The 21,723-nt window shown below is 41.9% G+C and overlaps 1 protein-coding gene across 10 annotated transcripts in view; it reads right to left on the bottom strand.

Annotated features, from left to right (window-relative positions):
* APBB2 (amyloid beta precursor protein binding family B member 2) overlaps positions 1-21,723 on the bottom strand; it is an 87,063-nt gene that overhangs the window by 36,353 nt on the left and 28,987 nt on the right. For 4 of the 10 annotated variants that reach the window (XM_026037645.1, XM_026037643.1, XM_026037646.1 and 1 more), the window contains exons 3-6: positions 11,841-12,049; positions 7,535-7,597; positions 7,039-7,124; positions 6,869-6,929 (exon numbers count right to left, since the gene is read on the bottom strand). In XM_026037645.1, the coding sequence (XP_025893430.1) occupies positions 6,869-6,929; positions 7,039-7,124; positions 7,535-7,597; positions 11,841-12,049 (419 nt within the window). The remainder of the gene's footprint in view (positions 1-6,868; positions 6,930-7,038; positions 7,125-7,534; positions 7,598-11,840; positions 12,050-21,723) is intronic. The other 6 variants (XM_026037647.1, XM_026037649.1, XM_026037644.1 and 3 more) reach the window with 3 other exon arrangements.

Genomic DNA, 21,723 nt, shown 5'->3' with positions numbered 1-21,723 from the left:
AGAATATTCTAAAATATAGCCAGTATATTGGAAAWAAAAGAAGTATATTCTAAGATATTTGCCTGATAAATGAAGAAAGCTTGCACTGATTTCCGATTAAAACGTTGGATATGATCAAAGTTAACCGAGTAACAAAAGAATACAGAGGCTCTATACAACTAATGAACAAGGAAATTCTTCCATTTAATTCACATTAATGGATWGTGGTGCACACATTTTCTCAGAAAAATGCTGAGTTATCGTATTAAAATGCTTCATCACCAAAAACCACAAAAGCACAATTAAAAAACATRCTAATACAATTTTTAGATTTATTTCCAGCTTTCTGTTGCAGTTGTGTTATACGAATTGCTGGGAAAGCGCCTATTGTGCAAAAACAGGCACAGTTGTCACAACAGAATTCAGAAATTGACTAAAARTCACTATTTTAAAGAAGATTATAAACAAAGCCTTTGTGGTACAGAATGCAAGAGCTTTACAGGTGCTATAAAAATAGCCTTTGCAATCAGTTCCATTTCTAGGGCAGCTCCACTTTGACCTTCATGGTTTGACAGACCCTTGCTCCTTCTCCACGGTTCTGGAGTCTCCTTTTTCCAGACTCGCAGCCTCTGCTGTGTTGGATGGCAAAGGCGGCTCTCCTGGTCTGAGCTAATCTTCCTCTGTCTCAGCGGTCCCTCCTTGCTCCCAGCCAGCGAGCTCAAACCAGCTCCCCCAAGCAACAAAACGTTGCTAGACCACGGYGCCAGCTCAAGGCGTTTTGATCCCCAGTTTCTTATCTGTTACTCTATTTACAAAACAAGTGAAAAAAGTCATCTGAGCAAAATAGTCACTAGAACTCTTAAGAACCATTCCCTAAAAACCAGTTCTGAAGACATTCCATTCTTTTTTTCTCCCTCATTTTAAGAAATAGGCTTTCATTTCAAATGTCACCTTAACTTCACTTCCTGAAGAGAAGACTTATGGACCTCGCTTTTGGGTAATAATGCTCTCTTGGAGGTTCCATTTTAATACAGTGAAACAAGAAAATATGCTTCTTTAGTGAAGAAAAGGCAGACAAAGAGTTCACCATAACCTCCTAGTTATTAAGGTAATGCTCAAATTAGGGCCTATCTTGGAGGAAAAATAAAATGAACTAAAGGGACTGTTGTCTCTGCTATGCTTTTACAGTAGATAACTCAAGGACTCTACAAGCCTTCTCACTAAGTATGGGCTGGAGTTTACAGGGCCTGAAAGCACCTTGTGCATTCATTTCTTAAAAAGTAATACTTTGCATKTGGTATATTTAGCCTAAATGTTATATAGTGATTTTTCTGCTGAGGGCTGTTGTGCCRGCCGACAGCTGTAAGGAGCTCTAGCACAGCCAGCAGCGCTGGTGAATGTCACACTGGTGTGTGTGACATTCAGCTTCAAAATAATATGAAAAACCTGCAGGTGCCCCTTTGACCTCACTGAATCAATGCAAAAAAAAAAAAAAAAAAACTAGCACAGCCAGCAGCGCTGGTGAATGTCACACTGGTGTGTGTGACATTCAGCTTCAAAATAATATGAAAAACCTGCAGGTGCCCCTTTGACCTCACTGAATCAATGCAAAAAAAAAAAAAATCTTTGATACAATTGTAGATTACATGAATCTTTGGAAACAACATTGTCAAGAGTCATTTTTTTTTGTAGAAATTACGTTTATGATGGGATCCAAAGTCAATGAAGTTAAATCACTTTTGATTGATTTCCATTCCTGGAAAGAGACTGAAAGGAACAGGGAACAAAAAGGGCAGAAATCCTGAGCTGTGAGCTGGGTGGCCCCTCGTTTTTGAGGGCCACGCRCTGTCCCCCCGCCGTGCCGAGGAGCTCGTGCCCGAGCCTGCAGCCTAACGGGCACCCAGGCCGGGCTAGCGTGGCACTGCCTGGCCCTGCTTTTACAGCATCACAGAATGGCCAAGGTGGGAAGGGATCTCCAGAGATCATCTAGTCCAACCTTCCTGCTCCAGCAGGGACACCCAGAGCACGTGGCACGGGGTGGCATCCAGGCAGGCTGGGAAGACCTCCAGAGAAGGAGACTCCACAACCTCCCTGGGCAGCCTGTTCCGGGGCTCTGTCACCCTCACAGGAAAGAACTTCCTCCTCACATGGAGATGGAAATTCCTGTGTTTCAACTTACACCCATTGCCCCTTGTCCGGTCAGTGGCCACCACTGAGAAGGGCTTGGCCCCTTCCTCCCTACATTCTCCCTTCATGAACTTATACACGTTAATCAGATTCCCTCTCAACCTTCTCTTCTCTAGAGAAACCAGGCCCAACTCAGTCTCTCCTCATATGACAGTATACAATTTTACATTTCCTAAGAGCTGAATATTACCCCCTATTCCCTTCATCTTTGCTGAAATGTGGGAAATTGTGATAAGGAAGAYCTCTGTTCCTTTAAAACGAGATTCAGAGCTGGAACGAACCCTAAAATAGATACACATGATAGTTAGGGACATCTAAATACTGCGCTGCCATTCAATACAATGCTCAGTTTTAATTGATTTTTAAATGAACTTCCTTCATAAAATGCAGCGGCCAGCAAGTTTGCGATGTACAAATAGCTCATCAAGGATGTGCTGTGCCATTTTCAGCATATATATATATATATATGTGTATATAAAAGATGTGTTCCTGCTACTGCCGGTACAATTCTATGGAACAGAAGGGCCAGCTTTGTGACCCTACAGCTGAGAATGGGCTGTTACCCTGAGCCACCCTAAACCTGCAAGTGACTGTAAATAACTGAAGAGACACCCACAACAGGCTCCCACAGCTCATTTTGCAAGGGGGTGGTGGGCATTAACGTGCACCTACCTAACACCAAAGCTGGAATCACCCACCTGTCCACAGCACCCCAGATCCTGCCCTGTTTCAAGGCAAAAGTGTCACCCACATGATCCCTGTTTTCATTGATTTTTCCTGCTACAATAATTGGCATTGATGTTCTTGTTATCCCAACAGCAATCCCTGGCCTAAAGATCACAGCAAACTCTCCATTGGTACTGAAACTTTAGAAGCTAAGAAGATATTTTGGTCTGATCCGAGAAAAAAAAAGTGTTCTTTATTTTCATCTTCTCTTTTCCAAATCCTGTAGAAGTCCAGCAGCCTGGTGCAAAGCATCTGTACTGTGTATCTCAATAAATAAAACACCGATAATGCACAAACATTCAAGATGTAATTATATTGCTGCAGTCCTGGAAACTTATGGGTAAGTTTTAAGGCTGTTTCTATTTTCCTGCAAAGGAAGAATGATTTTGTGATACATCTTGCTGGGGCAGCCTGCAAGGAAAATCTCTTTTCTCTAAATCTCTCGTACTGTTCAGTCACTCATGTCTGGACACTGCACAGCAGCACACATCGAAAATCCCACCACATATATGGGATTTCTAGGACTGAAAGACAAGGTATTTCTCAGGATATAATGCTGAAACTCAGATAACCTTGAAGGTCCCAAGAAATGGCCCCAGAAATACTGCACATCCATTATAAACATATACAATAATTACAGCTTTGTGTATCACTGATAAGAGCCAGTCTCTTAGATTTATCTCCATATAGAAACAAGGTAGAAGCTAATTTCCTCTAAATGGAAATCTATATTATGACGGACATCACAAAATAGCATTATCACTTACAATGTCACTTAATGACACAATATATRCCAATAGTAAGCATTGATTAGGGAGAGAGAACGAACAATCAAATGCACTCCTCAAAAGATCTGATGCACAAAATGAAAAAGATCCTACTTTTGCATTTATTTGCTTATGTATTTTTACTCCATTAACTTGCTACTTCTAAAATGCCTTTTGAGGCTGAATATTTCAGAGCATCCACATTATTTACCTGCTGCTTCTCCATAGTTGGGAATACCTCTTAACGCTGCTAATGGCAGCCAGCCAGTTTCTAGAATAGCCAGTTTAGAAAGTGCTGTCCTCATCATTCCCCATTGCTCCCCAGAAGCTGCAAAGACTGAAAGGTGGATCTATTTCTGCTATACTACCATGACTGGCAAGACTGACTACTTTCCTCCCCCACTCCCTTTTTTTTTTTGGCATTTCCTATGAACTTCTGAAAGTCTAACGTGAATTAATACCTAAGGAAGCAAGACTCTCCTATTCTAGGAGAAAAACTCTGCTGACCCAGTCCAAATAGGGAATTTGAAAAGCCATCATTCATATAGAATGAGAACATAAAGCTTAAATGGAACACCACTTTTAAAAAGACAGAATAAAGGCAAGTGAATGGATGGAGGTGAATGAAGGTGAATGGATGGAGACAGGTTTCCCAGGAGGTACAGCTGCCTTGTGCCTCCACAAGAGAAAAAAATTAAGCCCTTTTTATACACTTTTGCACATCTATCATATTTTATAAATCCTTAAAAAGAGACAGTCCGAAGGAAGCTACAGTTCAGGACTGATAAACGTATCTTTTAACCTCCCTTGGAGCTAAGATCACCTCTTGTAGCGTTTTCTAGCCCCCAGGTTAGGACGGTCCAGGCTGCTCTCTAAACTGAGTCCCGTGGGAAGTACCAGTGGAAACCTCCCTTCCAGCTGTGCATGTTCCACAAGCACAGTTAGTACCTCTGGCACGTGCAATGAGTCATCTCTAAGATATTCCTACCCAACAATCTGCATTTAACCATCCCCTGCCCTTAAATGAAGGTGATTTCTCCTCCCACCTTCTTTCCTGTGGAGGTGACCAAAGAGTGGATCAAGGAACTGAAATTTAAAATTGTATCTTGAGCTCGTGGTATACAGAGAAACATTAACTTTATTGATTATTTTAAACGCCTAGTTGCTTTGCTGCATAAATCTCTTATAACAAGAGCYCTGTGAATCTTATACCAGACTTTTTCCCCTAGCCCTGACATTTTTTGCAGTGCTACAGTCATTACAGAAACAGAGAGCCACCGGAGAAGGTCATTGCTTTAGCTTTCCACAGGGTGGCAGAGTTTCCTTTCTTGAAAGGCACCATCAGAGCCACTCAAGAAAGCAAAACTGCTATTTTCAAACGGTACTGGCCACTGTAACAATARGCTTAAAATTTGAGATCTCTACCAAGTTGTTGTTCCAATAGAGAGTTTAACGAGTCAAAAAACGCTCTATTTTTCYAGGCTCAAATAAAAAAATAATCTGCTTGCTGCCACAGAAAAACTAAGTTTCAAACAAAGCTGGGGTAAACCATGTGTTAGAGGAAGGGCTTAAGAGCCTAAAAAAATTCTGGTTTGCCAAAGTCTGATGAGTGTCAAAGCCCGTCCAAGCTCTTCCAGTCCCACAATACTCTGGGTAAATGGCTACTGAGGAATTTGCCTCACCCGGCTGCGCGGGTACACACTCCCACCTGCTCCAACCTGTGATTTTAAAATACACCTATAATCTCTCTCCTGTTTCTTGTCTTACTCCTCACGGTCCCTTTTCCTCTGAGCATTTCAGTGCTCAGCTCCATTGAACCATTTAAGCACAATCAACATGACTTTGCCTAAACCTGAGTAACCAAACCTGCGGTTTCAGACAACAGCAGATTTGCACTTGGCCTAGGAGTACTTGAGTGCTGCAGGACGGGTAACAGTTCACTGAATATCACAGTCCAGCTAAGCCAGATAAACAGGGGAGGGAGACAAAGACAGGAGCGGTGTCTGCACCCCACAGTCCTCCTTGCAGAGTGGGTTCTAATTTACACAGSGCAAATTGCCCAGCTCACCAAAATACCATCTCCTGATAAACCTGATGGCAAGGAAAGCCTTATCTTGAAAAGAGCAGCCCTCTGGCTAGGGCTGCTACCTAATGCTCAATCATTCCCCCCACTCCATTTACTATTCCCAGAACTTACTGCTTRTCATGATAATGAGCACAGCTGAAACTGCTGCTTTTGGTTATTTACATCTGATTTAAGCATCACAAGCCAAATAATCAAGTTGACAAAAGAAGTTTAAGTCCCCTGATCAGTCCGTTTTTGCTACTAAAATACATCACAAATGCCATTATAACTAYTAAGCCTGCTATATACTGTCTTTCTGCATATAAATAGCTTATGCTCCTGTCARTCTTCGTAGGTGTATGGCAGAGCCAGATCACTTATTTAAATTACTCGGGTTTCCAATTACAGAGATTCACAGACCTCCTTAAAACGCATGTATGAACAAGGCAAAACCACCAAGAAAATTGAATGACAGATCTGGAAATACATATGCAAGCACTGAAAACCTTTTGCTTCTCCTTTCTCCTCAAATGCATTTCATTACAAGAGCCAAGGCTCTGATTTAAAATGTGCTTTCATACAAAGGCCTCTTTTTTCGTAAATGTCACCCTCAAACTAGGTTGCACACTCTGTTTTAAAACACACAGTTTCTTGTTCTGAWAAACAGGCTCCTTGTTACTAGTTGCAGGTGTAAGCTGTCACATGAACGAGGAGGGACGTTCAAAAAGGGGAGGAACTCCAAAATTAAAGAGCAAAGTCTATCACTGAATCTCCCCGGAAGCCACCAGGCCATGCCAAACAACAAATTCCTCTTTACTCAAGGTAGGAAACTTGTTCAGCTGTGCAGGGGGTCACAGTTTTACAGTCTGACAGCACAACCTACACTGTTAAATGTCCAATTTCTTGGCTTGTGCCATCTTAAAATAAGTCACACTTAATCCTGACCAAACTGAGTGAACATTTAAATCTGCAAATGTCTTTGATGGTGTTAGTCTTGCACAGTTCAAGTCAGTCTACACAGTGCCAAAATACTACCATCGCCTTGAGGAGTAACTTTAAATTCAGAACCTGAGACATTCTGCACCTTGCAAGTTATATTTACAATTTCTGAACGTCATCGTTATTTCACTGCAGATGATCTCACCTTCGCTTCTGGATCACTGTTGATGCTAGAGGAATCATCATCATCAGACTGCGGAGCATTTCTGTCACGGGGAAAAAAATACTCATGTTAAAATCACATAAAACTTATGGCAAACCACAGCAAAGCACAACATGGAACTGGTCATGCCATGGCTTCTGTAGACATTGTACCTGAGCTTCAGAGAGGCATAGCGTAAGGTTGCTCCTTCAAATTCTTTCAGACTTGGGTCTGGGTTCACAGTCGCTGCATGCAGATCCTAGAGATAAAGGTAGTCCTATTAATATAGTACTAAGCACACTGCCATGTTACTTCTTATTTCAAAGGGAAACAAAATCCTCCCTGCAAAGCAGCAGACAGTATTTCTGGCTGAAGTTGAAGAGAGGCATGCATATATTCTCAAGCTGTGTTTCATTCAGTGCAGGCATCTTATTAGTTACATCATGACAGTTGCCTTGCTAGCTTAGGCTGAATCCATTCCAAGTGGAAAGATCAGAAAAAGGCAGCATGTTTGTGAGCTAGACGTCCCTAGCAACACCCCCATTTACTTTGGCCTATGTTATGGATGATGGTCATGGAAAAATAAAAGGGGAAGAAAACAGCCACTGCCATGCAGAAAAAAACAAGGGTAATAGTATTAAAGGGTCTAAAATCTGACAATATACTTGCCTTCCAAATGTCACTATTAATCTTTCCCCCATTCAGTACAGCAAAATCACTCCATGGCTGTTTCTAGACATATAATTATTCACACGGGAAGAAGCACATTGATAAAAAAAAAAAAAAAGAAAGAAAAAGAAAAAGAAAAAGAAAAAAAGAAAGAAAAGAAAAGAAAAAGAAAAAAAAAACACAAGACACTGTTGTTAGCATTGATATATACAGGATGCGTTAGGGAACAGATCACCTCAAACTTCACTAATTGCTCCACTATAGCATGGCATCTGGAGGAGAGGGCAGAGTTGCCTCTACAGTTACTTACCAAAGCAAATGATTGAATACAAATTAGGAACAGCCAATGGGATTACTCTTTAACTATGATCTTAAAAGCAAGCAAAATGGATCTGAATATGAATGTTGGCCACAGCTGCTACAGCCTCCAATAAACAGCAATTAAGGGGAAAATGGGACTTCCATTTGGCATTTTTATTGAGACTAACACTGCTGGAAACAGAAATACTGAAGTACAGGGGTGCATATAAGGCTATATACTGGGTAAGGCTTAAATCATTTCTACAAAAAGAAGTGCAAAAGAGGAGTAGGAAGGAGTGCAGAGAGACTTCCCGATGAAAAAGTAGTTCGGTAAGGACTGATAACCTTCTTAAGAACAAAACTAAGGAAAAAAGAACACATGCCTGCCAAACAAAAGCCCTCCTTCCATCTCCCCGCTCCGAGGCGGCCACCAGCAGCCACTGGAGTAGCCTGAGGTTCCTCCATTCCCGCCAGGTCTGTGGCGTTGGCCACGGTTAGAGCTCACCTCTCTCCTTCCCATGCGAGCACAGAAATCCCACAAGCAGAGCCAGGTGGGACAGGAAGTCTGGCTGTAGGAAGATCATCCCGAGCYGCCTCCTTGTGGCTCATTTAAGCTTTAATTCCTTGGGTAATTAACGAGTTCCTGCCGGCCGAGCTCCTCCAGGGGCCCAGCTCACAGGAAGCCAACCGACCATCTCATGCTAGGGCTTGATGCTGCATCCACTTGCACAGCCAAGCCCTCCATCCGAAGTGTCCTCAGGACATCCCCGCTGCAGGAGTCATGTGTGAGAGCAGCTCTACGAGCAGCTCTTCCCGCACAGGGCTGAACTCATCGATATTGGTTATTCTTTCTTACTGAGCTCTGCATTTTTTAATTATTGGCTTCCAGTAGCTAAGTTACCTATGGAAGAAACACTAGAGCTGATCCAGGCCTGTGATGAGTTAGATTTTAGAAAGATATAACAACCATTCCACATTCTGCTGTAATCCCCCAAATCCTCTTGCTGAAAATTAAACCTTAGGATTTTTTTTTCCCCTCAGCACAAGAAATAGAAAAAAAAGCAGCAAAGTCTCCTWAAAAGGTTGGAAGAGAACTTTATAAAACACAAGGACCCAAAAAGGAAGTCAATCCAGCAACATAGGGCAGAAAAGAGTCATTTAAACTAAGTTAAATTTAATCTGTTGTGTAAAACCAAGCCAGACTTCGATGCTGTTGAGGGTGAGGAGGAAAAGGAATGCTTCAAGTTCCTCATGGTTAGTGTCTATTCACCTTTTTTTTTTTTTTTTTTTTTTTTTAATTTTATATCTGTTGAATTTTCACCTAATGCTCAAGCCATAATTGCTTTGGATTAAAATTTGCTGATGAGAATGATGATTATTTTATGAACAAAAAAAGTGCCTTAATAGCATAAATCAAAGAAAGACATTTTGCACCTTTCCTTTGTAAACTCCTTTTTGCCTCTTGCATGCAGAAAAGTATCACTTTCCCTTACCCAGATTTTTCTCTGATTTGCTGTTCAACAGCCCTAACAGTCTTTTTCTTTATACTAAATATTCAGGGCATGTTACCAAATACTTTTTTTTTTTTAATCTGTTCTTCGTAGGCTGCCTTCAGCTGTGAGCCACATTCCACTAACTGAAGTCAAGCTTCAGTACATCACATCCTTTAGGAGACAGGGACACAAATTAAAAACAAAACAGAAATCAAAACAAAACAAATAAACAAAAAAAAAAAAAAGAAAAAGAAAACAAGACGGGGGCTAAAAAAAGCATTACGGAAGGGAAGGGGGTGTCGGGGAAGCATGAGTGTGTCTAAGTGTCCCTAAGTTTATTTAACAACCCTCAAAAGCTAGAATAGCCCAAATAAGCTCTTCTCCAGAGCAGCAYGTAATGCTTCAGAGACCAATGTGATAGAGCTAAAAGATTCTTTTATGGACTCACAAAAGTCTATTAGGACAGACATGATACGCTGCCCATGCCAGGCTTCAATCCTAGATTGTATTCCTTCATTGATCCGAGATGTATACATCTCCTAAAGCTTTTGAGCAAGAAATACATGTTCTGACACAGAGGAATGAGTTAAAAGCGCCCTTCCAAACCAGACTGGAGCACAGGTTTCCAGACAGTGATGTGCCAACCACAAGGGCTCAGATCACACATGGTCCAACTCCAAGCTGGAAGCCGTCCRCAACCGCTGCTGCTGCCAGTGGTAGTGCCTGGATGAAGGCACTTGGGAATCCCTAGTCTACATCAAATCCYCCTCTTTAGTGAAGTGTCACACTGACAGTATCTCAAACTGCCAGGTTAATCCTCACATGCAGGGAGAAGGGGAGCTTTGGGGATAGGCTTCAGTGCAGTGCACAGGGGCTGCACTCTTCCACTGCAGCATTTCCAGAACTTGCCTGTGAGCAGTCAAAGTCCTGAGTCCAACTCAGAGCCTCATTTTGAACCCTGTTACTATAAGTTTCAGGTATTTTATTACAATTATATCTTTATGGTGACTGAGTCATAAATCAGTATTGTTTGAATAATAACATCGTGTTAGAGCCTTACCAATGAGAGACCTTCAAGAAACAAATTACCTAGTATACATCTGCAATCAAAATTCACCATATAATATTAGCATATAAATGTAAATATTGGAAGATCATTATCCACCTGTGACTTTTTTTTTTTACATTGCTGTATAAAGTCTTGATACTGCAGGTATATCTGCATAAAGCTCTGCTGTAGCAGACTCTCTACTGAATTACAACTTCTGTCACATCAAAACGACCTTCTCGACACCCACATGTCTTTGGGACACAGTGCAGTCACAGACAGGAGCTTGTCTGAAGAAAACCGTAACTGAAGTGTTGTGCTGAAGTTTGCAACTTTGTGTGTCACATTTATGAGCATGCCTCAATAATCTTCCTATAGCTATGGATAAGAATGTATGCATTTAAGCCAACACAGAGCAAAAGTTTCAGAATCAAGACCATAAAGGTACTTGAACGTCCTTAACACCTCTTAACTCTTGTTTACATTATTTAGGTAGACACATCAACAAAATCAAGAACAGAATAGATGTCATACCTAAATACATCAAAATAATKAAGGACCAGCCGATCCCAAGCCAAAAAACAAAGCTTGTACAAAGTCTTCCACTAAGAACATAAAACTTTGGAGCTTTTTCTGAATAGTTAATATGAAAAAGGACTATGTTTCAAAACAATTTGATTTTGCATTAGGATTTTGTTTTGTAGAAGGCTTTCCAGCATATAGAAAGAAACTGATTGCACAGYTCACAGCACACTTCTTTCTGAACATTTATTTTATATTTCTATGCATATGACATCAATCAAGCCTCTGGATTGTCCCTGAACAGATTATTTGCAGAGGCTGCACCACATATTGCTCTTTCCGCCCATGTGAAAGACAGAGCACATTCTTTCTGTTTCAAGGCAAAGACCAACSGCAATGCAGTGATACACTTGTGCAGATATCTTATACTGACAGGATGTTACAGGTTTGCATCTGAGARTACTTGATGTTTATTCAATAGAAACTATCCTGTAAAGGAATTGCCATCTCAAGTGAAGAGTCAGGTGAGATGCCTTTGTGTGACACCAAGCAAAAGATTTAATTGCTAAGACTCCAGCCAGAAGACTGTTAATGTGTAAATGTTTTGTGTACCCTCTACCTGCATAATGCAGTAATGCTTTAGCACATGCTAGAGAGTCTCAATAATTTCACAATAATCACAGACTAGTTGTCTGGTTTACACAAGAGTTGATGTCTGATTTCATACCATAAATCCACAGCTTAGGACACCTCATGATTCACCACCACTGCAAGATGCCCATGGGAAATGGATACTTACGATTTACTATCAACAGAGAGCTCTGCTTTGGGATAATATCAGGCCCCATATTCTAAAGCTCATCTTGCTAACAGTTAAGCCTGAAACTTTAAAAAGTTATTTCCGTTTTCAGTATGCAGTACGCAAGAAGCCACAATACTTTACCTCAGTTTCTGGAGTGGGAGATGGAGTAATGGAGCCAAGAGATCCTTTCCGTGAGCCCTGGAGATCCGATGGGATGGACACAGGACGCTGCCATTGAGTTGTTCCTGTTGGTATGTGCCAGTAGTAGATCCCAGCAACGTCATTGATCTTCTTCCAGCCAGGTGGCAAGTCAGGGTCTGTCTGAAATGAATGATCACTCCATATATCTGCTGGGAGCAGAAGAAAAAAAAAGACCTATTAACAAGATTTTGTTAATAAGATCACAGATAAATTTTYCATGGTCTGACCCTGATGGAAATGACACAAGATGAATACAGTTGCTGGTCTGTTCCTGTGTAAAGCATAGGAAACATTGTGTAAAACAGGAAAAACATTCTGAATTATTGAGTTCCTAAGTAAGGTGACGAGGCCTACGTGGTCTGACTTAGCCTTCAAAGAGAAGAAAAACGTACTGTACTTACCAAAGAGCTACTCTAATACAGCAGCTGCTTAAGGCCATCAGATAAATTAGTTCTTAGACTAGACTAAGATTTAGTTTAACATGCAGTAAAAATAAATAAATAAAATTATAGAATTGTGGCGTGCCTGCTCTGTCCCTTCATCACAGCACATCATCTMTGTATGTTAACGCAGCATATATTTCTGCTAATGAAAATCAGGTTATCAAACCAGAAAAAATGAAAACAACYGCACTGGCTTTCATACATTATAAAAGGCTGCTTATTCAAGAGGATGACAACAAGCAAAACAGGTGATCATTCCACATACAAACCCGACTCTCTCACATTAACGTACTGTTCTGAATTGGTTGTATGATGGGGGAGAAAAACCCACCAACCTTGCCAATAACGCCAACAAAAGGATGAAGTACAGGGTAAAGCTCCTATTAAATTAAGAAGGGTCAGCAATTTATCTTATAAATCACAAATATTCCCAGATTTGCATGGGTTTACAGGTGTATACAAGGGGTATCATGGTGTGGGCATCAGCAAACCAGCCGTGTCCCGGCAGTGACAACTACCCTTGGTGGGACACAGGCCTCRTTGAGGCTGGAAGGGAAGCCAGTTTCCTTTTGAGCTTCCCAACTAAGCCACTTTGGTGCTGTTGTTATTTTACGTGCTATTAAAACAGTTGTTGTGCTCTACTCCCAAGGACTGCCAAGCTGCAAAACAAACAAACAAAAAACCCAAGTAACCTCCAAAACTGAAGCTCTACCAGCCCTGCAGCAGACCTGACACCAACACTGTGGACTAAACTAGTAGGGGGAAATGCAAGAATAATGCATCTAACCCAATATCTTGCTCCTAACTTTCAAAAAGAATCCTCCAAGCACCCCCARAGGAGGGTAAAACAATCACTTAAAGACTCATTGTGAGCAATTAAAGTCTGGTCAGAAGCACCAGGAGTTGTTTAAGAAACTGCTACGCAATTGACAGCCTAGTTCATTATTTTGACTACTACTAAATTTATGGAAAATGCCGAAGCCAGATACTTGAAATAGATCTTTATTTATCATGGAAAACAGAAAGAATAAAACATCTCAATCTCTTGTTATAAGATCTCTCTTCTTCATTCCTTTCCTGAATTACTGAATTCCTGAATTACTGAAATTCCTGAATTTCCTGTTTTTGTTAACTTATCCTCAAATCTCTTGCTAGGTGTTTCAGCACCTCAGACTGATATGCCTTAAAGCCATCTTCTGACCTTGCCCAATTTTGTTTCCTAAATGAACAACTGGACTGCATTTTTCTTAATCTTATGAAAAGAAAAAAAACAAAAACAACAAAAAAAACCCCACATTCAATATCTTGACCACATTATACTTACAAAAAAAGTTATGTGCACAGATTAAATATTTAAGCACTATGCAGAAATACTGGTCAAAATATCTGCAAGCTGAAGAAGACAAAAAAAGATTAAAACTAACAGCAGATGAGAAATTGTTAATACAGAGACTGGAGGCAACATTTTTGCAATATTTGGTTAGAAAAGAGACAACCTCTTGTATGTGAATAAACACTTCATTCAAATCGAATCATGCAAAGCAGCTGGGAGCATTCTGAGTTAGGATTAGGAAAATAACACTCAGCTGAGTTAATTTGCCTTGAAAACTTATCTATTAGCAATAACAGATACACTGGAATATGCTCCAAGATAAAATTTGGGAATTCAATTCAAATTTTCTAATCAGAGAGCTCTGTTTCCAGACAGAACAACCCTGACTCATGCCTCCATGGGAGATGCAGGTGTCGGGTGCACAGGCGCTCCCGGGTAGAGGTGCTGCCTCCCATGGAGGAGGTTGGAGCCCCAATGGATGAGGTTGGCAGGACAGAGAGGCTCGTGGGCTCAGCATGAGATGCTGTTCCCGGCCTACAGCCTCTCAGACCTTCCCTGAACCGGCCAATTAAAGGAATAAAAATCATCCATGCAAAACTACTTGTGAAAAATGAAACGTTCCTCACTGTTTTTGTGAATATGGCTCAGGTCTGACTGGCTGATGGGGAGAACTTCTCAACAGACTTTGCTTTCCTACTGCCGCRACCTGAAAAGCCTCCCTGCTTCACTGGCTGTTTAACATTGATGTTAACAGGGCTCATGGTGCAAGCCAGAGGTAATGAACTATCACAGGAGATACAGCAAAAAGATGATAAAAGAAAGAATATACAAAAGCTGACATGATGGATGGATGCATGGAGGTATCACAGACCTGTGAGAGGACACCAAAGGCTCTTCTTTATTTGAATATGGAATTACAGGTAATAAACTTTCCCTCTGAACTTCATAGACCATGTCCTAGGGCACGACAGGGAGTGAAACACTAAASCTTCTGCTGCCCTGACTGCTGCAAGGATGGTCCCTCCACAGGGCAATGTGTGGAGGGCAAGAGGGAAGCACAAAATAAACSAAGGTGTCACACCGATACCCTGCTCTATTCAATGGCCTCTTCATCCCTGGCCTTCTTGTAACAGGAAAGTGATGACCGCAAGACGGGGGAGAAAAGAAGCAGGTATCTGCCAAGCAATCCAAACAGGCTGACGTGGCATTAGACAACCTGCTGAGAACAAACCCAAGAGACAGGAGGACTGGACATGATACAACTTCTCACCTGACACCCAGAACTCTTTACTATTATGTCTGAAAGGTTGTGGATGTAGAAATATTAAATGGAAATGGTTTCCTCTTGGCTGCAGCTGACAGCCCTGAAAGCTTCCTCAGTGGTAGAGGATCTGGGGCAGCCAGGGCCTTTTCTCTGATTCCCTCTCAGACATCCCCAGGAGGGGAAGCTCTGCCTCGCCTTTTCCATACTCTGCCTGGCCTTTTCCATACTCTGCCTCAGAGATGAGTGGATGAAAGGTTCTGGTTTTGACTGGATGAAAGCCTAACTGTAGGCATCTGATTCAGAACTGCTTTAAATCCTGACAAGGTATGGTACAAACTGGCCTCCTAAATGGCAGACTTGAGGCCATGAAAGGGAATATGGTCAAGTGAAAACCCCTAGAAACTCTCTTAATGAAACCGCTAACTGAAAAATCCTGTTTAAGAGAAGTATGCTTATCCTGATTAGCAGACAAAAGCACAGAGATGCCCAAAGGAACGGGACTGCAAAACTGCTCATAAACCATCTGGCTTTACAAGGACAGTTCTGATGGTATGGAAAGCATGGCTTACAACAGGAATTGAGCATGTAGCCCTTTTTATTGGGATTGGTTTATTTACCATGCATTATATTACGGTAAGCCATGATCTCCTGAAAGGCTACAACACCGTAGGAAGCTTCTTGCACAAAATTCCTAAAAGCAGCATGAGTAAGAAAATTCCAAWTTGGAATTAAAGAGCTATAAAAGACACTACATCTTAACAGTAAAAAARGGCACACACCAGGTTTCTTTAATGAATTTGACTTTATATTACCATTATAACTCATCCTCCTACAGCAAAAAAGTTTCAAATCCTCATCAGTGGAAAGATACTCCTGAAAAGTACCTTTTTGCTCTCTGCAAACAGACAAATGGCATCTCTACATTCAAAACCCTAGTCCCTAAGCCACGCAGATTCACACAGCACTATCAGCCTTGGAAAGCTGCTGCTTTTTACAGAGAAGGCACTCACCAGCCAGGGCAACACCACTGCCTACAGGGCCTTGGTGATGAGACCCGGTGTCGGCAGGAACTGCAGGAATGGGGAAAGCACCCCAGGCACCGCAGCCCGCTGGCTGATCCAGCACCCCTGCCCTTGTGTCTCCATCAGCCCACAAAAACGGGCTTCATTGGAATTTCCTGCTCCCGCTGCTTTCTAGCGGCTAGCACCTGGCAAGTCCCCCTGGAAACCAACATTTGGAAAACCTCTACCTAAATTTTCCTTAAAATTAGAACCACAGTTTCCTCCTGAGGAGCTCATCACGAGGCACATGGAGCTGCTCCCCTGAAAACCTTCAGCATTGGTTTCTGCAGAATTCAGAGAGAGCAACTGTGTGGTCCATTCCTTCATACAATCTCCATTACATTTCTTTGGGGATTTAGCAATGCAGCAATTATGGAAAAARATTAAAATGAAGTAAGTGGGAGCCCAAGGTGAAGGTAGTGCCTGAAATGCCTCACCRTTTCATTCTAAAATCAAATGGGGAATTCATATTAGTCATCACTCTTTAAAAATAAATAATAAATATATCCAAGCAACAAAAAGCCAAYGGGCTTCAGAAAGGCACAAAGGAAAATAAAGGGAAATACTTTTTTTTTTTTAAAGGGTAAATCCCTGTTTCCATTATTCCTAAACATACGAAGCACTGGAACAGTTTGAAAAGACTTGCTCTCCTGCTGAAATCATCTGGACAAATTTGAGCCAGAAACAAATATTTCTGTCTGATTTTTTTTTTCACATGGCTACAGCAGGGAACCTGCCATGAAAAAATCATAAAGCATTCATTTTGTTATAACTATGCTCCTCAGTAACAGTGAAAATTACAAAAATATTGTAAAAATAAACCTGTTACATAAGAGGAAATTATTTCACTCTTTTGATACAACCAGTGACAGACCTGTCCCTCTGCAAAGACATCAACACAGTCATATTTAACTGATAATCTTGTCAAGGAGAGACCTTTGTGAACACATTTTGTATTCTGAAACACAAGATAGGATAAAGATATTAAAGAGATGCAATAAATAAATWATTCACTGAAGAACACGTGCAGTTGGTAATCGTGCTCTTCTGCAAAATTAGTACTTTTATTACTTATTTTGTTACTATTTCAGGGGAAAGGATAGTAATCAACTGCAGACTTCACGAATCACTCTTTAGATCCTGTTCAATTAAACAGAAATAAAAAAAAATACAGCGTGAACAAATTTGTACAATAGGGTGAAGCCATTCGTTTTTCCATTATTTTGCAATGTCACAAACATGACTGTTCCCTCATCACAGTCATTGCTGGTAGGGGAGGATCAACCATCACAAGGATAAAGTCACACTGGTGGCRTCCCAGCAGATGCAAATATAATGTGGTGTATCTGAATGCAATGCAATTTTCCAGGGGCCACTCAGGACTATGCTGGTACCAGTCTCAACAGAACTGGATGTAATTTGTTGATATTTAATGATTAGAGAGACTGAATGCCACAACGCAAAAGAAATGGTTGAGTGGTTCAGGCTTCCTTCTGTAGAAGAGCTCTCTATCACTTCCACTGAAGACCAAAGGCAGCCCTTTAGAAACAAATACAACCGTGACAGAAGTTTTGGGTTCACCTTCTAGAGAAGGGCTGCCAAGCCACAGCATACTATACTTTAAGTCTGGAAGGAGTAGGATATATGGAAAAAATTGAGGCAATAATTATTATCTACTTTTACAAGGGACTGTGGTGAAGTAAAATGTTCTGTCAGGGATGACCTTTGCTATAGCAAAGGTGGAAAGGAAAAATATCAGTGCTTGATTCCCTTTGGATAAAATCCTTTTATCTGGTAATCCAGCATGTCCATTGTTGTGGCAGAATAAATCTGGAATAAAACATAAAACAAGACTAATAATCTATCACCACAGACCAAGAAATGACACCAATCATAAGTTCATTTATGACCAATCCCCTGCTAACATCCCAATGCATGATGCTGAGTGTGTGCTAGAGTAAATAAGTCAAGGTATCTGCTTGAAGAAGACTAGAAACACATCTGAGCAAATTTCTGAGCATCATTTGGAGCATRATCCAGCCCCTTCCCTGTAAAATGGTAGAAAGCTACTCATGTGCTTGCCCACTACTCAGGGCTGGAAGAAAACAATGACATTATGTGACAGAAATAGTAGTTGATAATTGAAGCCTCGAGGGAAATGCAATAGCAACCAAACTATATGTGAACAGAAAAAGGAATTTAAAATAGACCGTACTGAACAATTCTTCTGCTTTCCTCTAGAAAAAACAAACAAAAATGGGTTAAGGCAGCAGCTAGGAGTTAACTGCACCTCAAAGACAACTTGGTGGTGCTGATGAATCAGGTGCTGGGAAAGGAGACGGGACAGGGCCTCTCTGCTTAGGTCCCCATGCATGGAAGAGTCAGTCTTCAATGTGATGCACTACAGTTAAAGCAAATCTATTTCCTGATTGAAATATATTCAGGCAAGGCAACAAGTCACATACTGAGCGATGTGCTTGGAAAAACAGGTCTTTTTTGCGTGCATAGCTCTTCCTCAGGGGAAAACAAATCCCACCTCACTTTTGCCTTTGGAGCAGCTGCAGCTAGGGCACTAAACCCTGGGCTAGGGCCCAGGAGAATATTCTTATTAGGAGGAGAAGCTGCAGTCCTAAAATGCTCAGTGTACAAGGACTCCAAAAGAGAGTCCTAAAATGCTCAGTGTACAAGGACTCCAAAAGAGAGACTGTGAACCTGCAGCACAGACCATCAGACTGCTGGAAATCCGAACCTGGGAGGTACACAGGAGGATCCCACAGCATCTCACAGTACAGGCACCACCAGCCTACCTCACGGTTTCAGAGCACTCGTTTGGAAAGCGCAGAAGAGCAGCAAGGCAGACACTCAGTGCCCGTTAGCAGAATGGCAAGGTGAGATCACCTGCCTTCAAGACTCRACACTATTGGCAAGCATTTTACCCACGTTATCTAGGTAGGCTAGGAGATGACAAAACATACATGCTCTACCAAGAGATGGATGACAGATTGCACGTTTCTCCTTCCAAGTGGGTACTACTATTTTAATACTCCTAATTTTTAGCGTTTTTTATTATTATTATTATTATTATTATTATTATCAACTTTTTATGATAAGGGAGTGCTCAGCGTCCAGGCTGGAATAAAGATCATCCACAAGGTGACAGGTTCAGTGTCCATCTATTCTAGAAAAGCCATCTGGCCAACAGGACTTCTATAATCCATTTTTAAGTTTCTCGCCTGTCAGTTTCTCCACTGCAGATCCAACATGGGCTTCAGCTTAAGRATCATTCAGGGTTGTTATCACTGGAGGCCTGACACTATGATTTCAKGAGACAACCATTCACATTCCAGCAGTGGGTGGATATACTCTACAAATGAAGGAATTCAAACCAAAGTTTTCTTTCCAAAGGAAAGAATTTTGCATCCAAGTCTCCTGTGTCAAGGACTGCTGAGAGAGGGATGACGGCCCAACCCAGCAGCGTGTTGTCCAGTGTTCTGGCAGCAATAGGAAAGCACTAGCTTAAAAACTGATGCCTTTCTTCCTCACTGGGATGAGAGCATAAGGAAAGGGCTGGCACATGGTGCACRTGGGTGTTGCACATGCTCCCCTTCTGGGCACACAAGGGGAAGCACAAGAAAGGAGCTGCAAAGGCAGCTAAATATACAAAAGTTTCATTAGAGAACAAAGAGAGTGGAGAGAAAGTGGTTTTTTTTCTTTTCCCCTCTTTTAAGTTTTCAAACTCTTGAAATAAAAATATTTTCCTTCTGTCTTCTTGGCCTAAAAAAATACAAAACCAAAAGGAAAAGAAAACCACAAGAAAACTAGTCTTGGGAAAAGCTTTCCAGGTTCAGCAGAGCAKTATTTAACACAAAAAGAGCGCATTTCCCCCACGCTGCCACACAAAACCTGACGATAAAGGCAGACTTTGGACGGGTGGAGAACACGTACTAAATCCATGAGAGGAAACAACAACAAGAACAAAGCGGCAAACTCCATTAAACAGCACGGCACAAAGAACACTGACCCTGAGTGCACTTCCCCATGCATTTCTGGCAGTGTGCTCAGCACACAAGCTCTATGTAGAGCTCGGATTTAACCTAGCACCGTGCAGAAGATGGATTTTATCCTCACTCCGCACGCACGGTGGCATCACCCGGCCCTGTGATTCACCGCAAGGAGGGTCACCCTGCAGCCTCTCCTGAGCCTCACAGCAAGAAGCCCGGATGCTCTCCGAGACAAACGCAGCAAAAAGGCAGGACGAGGCACTGGAAAACAGGCCGGCCTGTGCGGCTGGTCCCTGTGGGGCGGGAAGCAGCCAGGGGCTGGTGCTCTGCCATCATGGCTCCTCACAGCACCGGGGTCGCCATGACAACTCTGCCCCCGCCCTGCCCAACGGCTGCGCCCGGCCGTTGGGAGCTCCCGAGGGAAAGAGCCGCAAATGGCGGCTTCCGGGAAGCAGCTCCGGGAKTAGGAGCACTGGGCAGGGCCTCTGCCAAAAGCAGTTATTGTTCTGACCATGTGTTGTATGAACCACAATCAAAAAACGCCAGCTTCTTAAAAATCTCTAAGATGAGTTGCTAGTACCAATTTTTATGTGGTTAGTACCCCAAATTTAAAAAATATATATATTTTATGGTCTTTATTACTGTATAGGCTATGCATTACTATAGGCATACAAAGCATTTAAACAGAGATGACTAATCTTGAGGAGAGAGGAAAGCWGATTTGTGAACAGTCAGGAAAAACATGAAATCCACTTGTTTCAACGCCCAGGCTTCTCCATTTCAACCACCAAAGAGCAGCCTGCTGCTTTGAGGCCCAAAACACGAGCAAAATACCAAAGGAGAACCTAGAGAAAAAGCRACTACGGGAGAGCAAAGACTATGCYGTCTGGTGAGGAAGGGAGAGAGGTTTGGGGAATCTCTAACTAGAAGCAGTTCCTGCACTCTGGAACCTATGAAAGCCGGGGASAACCCAAAGCCCAACCTGCAGTCACTGCCAAGAGAATCTGCCCTGGATCTGAGGCAGGAGCAGGCAGGTACCCTCAAGAGGAACAAAAAGGAGTCCCAAGCCAGAGGGAGACACGTAGAAATGAGCACCCTGCAGTGATTTAATGTCACAAATCCTCCACTCTCCCTTCTCCTCTCACCTTTGAAAGAACAACAACAACAACAACAACAACAACAACAAAAAAAAAACACCAAGAAAAACAGATATATCTGTTATCTCTGAGCAACGAGCACTGTTTTCAGCTTAACTACCTGCAAAGGATGCTTGACCTTCCAGTTTTGTGTAGTGCTCGGTCTTGTGATAAGGGGCCTTTGCACCAAAATTATGGAAAAAATGCTAATGTCTAAAATATTAGTGTGCAAATAGTCCCACCAACTTTGTGCTTAAATGCTTTAAAGGTGCGTATATAGCCTTAAATATTATATGAATAAAATGTGCCACTACCTTGGTTTGCACATAAAGAATCAATTGCCTCTGTGACAGTTGCAGTGAGTCACCCCTGCTTATAGTACCCTTCATACGTGACCAGTATGTGACTGGTATTAATAGGTTTCTTAGTCATTGGAAATTTCGAAATGCTCCTTCTTTATTCTTTCCACTAGGTGGCAAACATATTTTCCTGAAGGAGGACAGCCGTCTAGAACAGGGCTGATGCCCCGGGCACGGGCCACTGGCTGGCACCACACATGTCCCCTTGCTGGTGCAACCACATATA

This window comes from Nothoprocta perdicaria, unplaced genomic scaffold (assembly GCF_003342845.1).
Source record: "Nothoprocta perdicaria isolate Ctin4 unplaced genomic scaffold, notPer1 scaffold_2, whole genome shotgun sequence".
NCBI lineage: Eukaryota > Metazoa > Chordata > Aves > Tinamiformes > Tinamidae > Nothoprocta > Nothoprocta perdicaria.
This window is presented reverse-complemented; position numbering and strand designations above follow the sequence as displayed.